The sequence below is a fragment of the Eleginops maclovinus genome, chromosome 19, assembly GCF_036324505.1.
Source record: "Eleginops maclovinus isolate JMC-PN-2008 ecotype Puerto Natales chromosome 19, JC_Emac_rtc_rv5, whole genome shotgun sequence".
Taxonomy (NCBI): domain Eukaryota; kingdom Metazoa; phylum Chordata; class Actinopteri; order Perciformes; family Eleginopidae; genus Eleginops; species Eleginops maclovinus.
Window position 1 is genome coordinate 18,039,210 of NC_086367.1, and position 3,973 is coordinate 18,043,182.

The 3,973-nt window shown below is 40.9% G+C and overlaps 1 protein-coding gene across 1 annotated transcript; it reads left to right on the forward strand.

The window, feature by feature from the left end:
- The first annotated feature begins 1,750 nt into the window (after positions 1 to 1,750).
- Positions 1,751 to 3,455, forward strand: LOC134881972 (uncharacterized). Its single transcript, XM_063909591.1, has 2 exons — positions 1,751 to 1,945; positions 2,674 to 3,455. Exons 1-2 carry the CDS (start codon positions 1,810 to 1,812, stop codon positions 3,300 to 3,302), a joined length of 765 nt encoding a protein of 254 aa, XP_063765661.1. The 5' UTR covers positions 1,751 to 1,809; the 3' UTR covers positions 3,303 to 3,455.
- The last annotated feature ends 518 nt before the right edge of the window (positions 3,456 to 3,973 follow it).

A 3,973-nucleotide genomic window follows, 5' to 3' on the forward strand; every position in this document is an offset into this window, starting at 1 on the left:
GGTGGCTGCTGATAAATGTGGTGTCTTATGGAGTCATGATCCTGACCCAAATAGAAAAAAACATGCCTCAGATGGGCACCAATGAGAACATGAGGAGTTTTAGCAACTATTTCTAACATGCAAACACTGAATTTTATATAACACCTACAAGTTATATTATATAAAAAAGTATTGCTTTCCTAAGGGGAATTATTGCATTTCCTAGTTTCCTTATTTCTCCTAATAATTGCATGTTATGGAAGTGGGCCAGGGAACACACACAGGTGCTGAGAGTGAGGTACTTTTGCTGCCACAATAAAATAAAAAATCTATTTTTCCTTCCTTAACTTTCCTCACCAACTATCCTTTCTTTTTCCAACACACTTTATGCCATTACGTCCCCTGCAGGTGCTCTCTTTTCCTGAGATAAACCTGCCAGTTTCCACTAGAATAAGTCCCTCTGCTCCAATTACAACCAGCAAACAGGTAAAAACAAACATAGTTACTGCAGACATGCTGGCATCTGCAGGGGAAGCTCAGTCTGGGGGTCTGCAGAGAGTACAAAGGTCAAGGCTTTTCCTCTAACCTTGATACGTCCTACTTCTGCTACATAGCGCTAACACCTGTTGACCAGAGCCCTTTGTCCATAAGGAAGGATAAGGTCATTTGGCCTCACTGAGAATTCAATAACCCTTACTTCTTCCGTGTTGAGTACCTAATCGACCAGGCCAGGCCACCAAATACAATCACATCCAGAAAAAATAAAACGTTTTCCAGAGTTGCTTTGCAACCAAATGTCATTTCAATTGCTAAAAACATACTTCATATTGGGAGCTTAAATTACAATCAAGTCTGAAATGTTGCAATTTATTTTGGTAAAGGGATCTGGTGCAGAGCACAGGGAGGGACACTGACTCACCAGCTAAAGGTTGAAAAGGCAGACACACCTAGAAAGAGTGTGTGGATTTAAATGTCCTGTGAACATCATGTAAACTATGACGGACTCTGACTCCGTAATACATTACACAACAATGGTATGCTTCTAGCCATAACTTAAATTTGGAGAGGTCATTAGAGTTTGGGCCATTTATATTAAAGAAGCAAATAAGTGTTGTTGTATATAACATCTATTGTGTATTTCTATATAGTTGAGCTTCATAAATAACTGTTAATTTTTCAAGTATTTAAGTACTTTTTCCTTTACTTCTACTACTGCTGAAGTATGTTTTTTATCTGTGATGTTTTCATTTTAAAACAAGTATTTTATTTTGTAGAAAGGTGTAGAAAAGTCATTAAACCCTGTTATATCAATTGTGAAGCAATATCTATCTAAAGTTTGATACCTTTAGCTAACGTTATGCACCATAAGCTCCTGAACAAATGAGGCTGTGCAGTAGAATGAAATGTTTCTACTTAAAAATGTGACTTAGTGTTGCTTCAAAGGGTTAGGGTTCTCCCCGTGTTAGGTTTATTTCGTCCTACCTGGTGGGTATTTTCTCCCTCCATGTTTTTCCACTTTTTCTGTTTCCTCTCCCCCATCATCCCATTTCATCCCCCCAAGCTTTCACTGTGTCACTGCAATGCACCCTCTCTTTCCTCATAATGCCCCTATTTCCCACTCAGTTGACTTTTGACATATTACCTCCACTGAAGCATTACTCACCCAACCTCCCCAGCACCCCCTCCTCCGTCACACCCTCCTTAACTTCCCTCCTTCTGAGTTTATAAGTCAGCAGCAACAGTTGGCTCAGTGTAAAGAGCTGTACATATAGTGAAGGGGGAGAAACTGGGTGACATCTGATATAAACTCTTCACACTCAGAGCTTCATCATGCTTGTGTTCGGGATGTGGCGTGTGCTGTGTGTGCTTGGGTTTGTTGGTGCATCCTTGTGTGTGAATGAAGTAGAGTTTGAAGGAAACTTTGCAGACAACTACGACAACGAGATCTCTCAGGATCAGCATGAGGGTGAGTTTTGTTTATTTGTCCTTTTGTGCAATATCTTTGTCTGCTTGTTTCAACAAATGGCTCATTGTGAATAATTTGTCCTCATCCGCCATGCCTGTTTTCATTCAGACGATAAAATAAATCTTATGTGCTTTGAAAAAGAATTCATGAACACACTTTGATTTATTAACTTTGGGTATAAGTAACAGGGTCCCGCAGGGGCCTATACTTGGTCCTCTTTTAATCACTCAATACGTTTTTATTAAATCATCTTAGCCAGTCCACATTGTCATGTATATTCTCATGCAGATGAAACCATCTTAAGCCTTTATAGAAGAGACTTGCGTTGTATATTATTTATGTGAAAACCTTTAATGGTAAAACACTATTTGCTCTCTCTCATATCAACTGAAAAAAGACTACATCCAACGTCATGTCGGGGGTTGATTTGATTTTAGATCCAAAGGAGAACCATTTTAAATATTACTATTTGTAATAAATTACAAAAAGGGAAATGCATTGCTAAATTAAAATGCTTTTATTTCTACAAACTTTGTTACTCATTCCATTTTAAAGTATTTAACACCCCTCCCTTAGCTTTTTAAAAACTTACATACAACTAAAGTTAAAATGATCTGAAACCTGACATTAAATGTACTCTATATTGATGTTTTCTTAAAGTGCATTTAAAATACATGTATTATATTATGGGAATGTATAACTGATGTATCCCTATTGTTGTTGTACAGGACAAACTCCAGCAACACCATGCCAGCTTGCAGATTTCTCCCGCTGGGACAAGCTCTTCATTTCTCTGGAAGACTCCCACATGAGACAGAACATGCTGCTGGAGTCTCTGGAGCAGTGCTGTGGAGGGATGGTCTCTCTCAGGACCCAGGTGGACAAACTGGCTAAGGGGACATGTCATCAGTGTGTACCAAGCCTGGAGTCAGTCTGCGGGGCGCAAGCCGATCAGACAAGTGTTAAGCTCCAACAAGGCTTGCTGAAACTCCACAATGAGGAAGCAGAGAGGGAGAGGAGGTTAAACACTACCTTGCACCAACTCATGCACATCGGCCATGACAGTAATGCCCGGCTGAAGCGACTTGAGGAAAGTAGAAGCGTCTCAGGAGCTGCAGGCAGCAGGATGGGGCACCAACCAACACCGAGACCCGGGGGTTTAGGGGCATTAATCGGCCTGGGGATGAAGCCATTCACATCTGGAGTGCAAGAGCAGGAAGTGACTTCTCCAATGGACATGGCCACGATGGAAAGGGCCCTGGTTGCCATAGCAACAGAGCTTCAGAAAGTTCACCTGCAGCTGAGCAGTGTAATCGAGCAGGCGGGATCACTCAGGAATAAAAGAGGGGACACATGATTCGCCCAGAGGGGAAAAATGAAATTAGAAATATGACTGGGGACCCTCCAGTGGTAATGTTTTTGCACATGCTTGTTTTATTAATGTTGTTTTTAAACTCTTATTATGTAAGCTTGTTTTTGTCTGATGATAATGAATCTAAATGTACCATAAATGTAGTGGGTTTACTATAAAGAATAAAAGCTAATTAAACAATCTAATCAGCCTCATGGAAAGGTTTCCTCCCTCCTCCCACTCAGTCATTTTTAGAACCAAAGGCTCGTGCGCACGCCCAACACTTTAATTTGTCAGTGCATGTGTTTTTATCCTTTCGTGCACGTGCCAGAGTTTACACCACTGCCTCACTGTCAGCGTAGATGTGCCTCAATGCAGGGCTTGTCTTCCTCTCATTAGTTGCTTTAAGAGTGTCTGAATGCAAAGAAACCACAATTTACAATGCTCAGGGTGTTTATGATTTGTGAAACCCTGCCAAAGCTATTCCTGGCACAACACACACACACACACACACACACACACACACACACACACACACACACACACACATTAAGTGTTCTAATTTCTTGCGGACTGGAGGTTCTTGCTATGTATTTAGCAGTTTCTGTGTGGTGGTCGTTGGTCCCAGATCGCCTCGATCGAGTTATTTTTTGGTTTTGAGGAGTTTTATTAGAGCT

Coding starts and splice junctions, on each gene's coding strand:
- LOC134881972 (XM_063909591.1), top strand. CDS start 1,810: ATGCTTGTGTTCGGGATGTGGCGTGTGCTGTGTGTGCTTGGGTTTGTT. Junction 1,946..2,673: donor CTCTCAGGATCAGCATGAGG/GTGAGTTTTGTT, acceptor GTTGTTGTACAG/GACAAACTCCAGCAACACCA.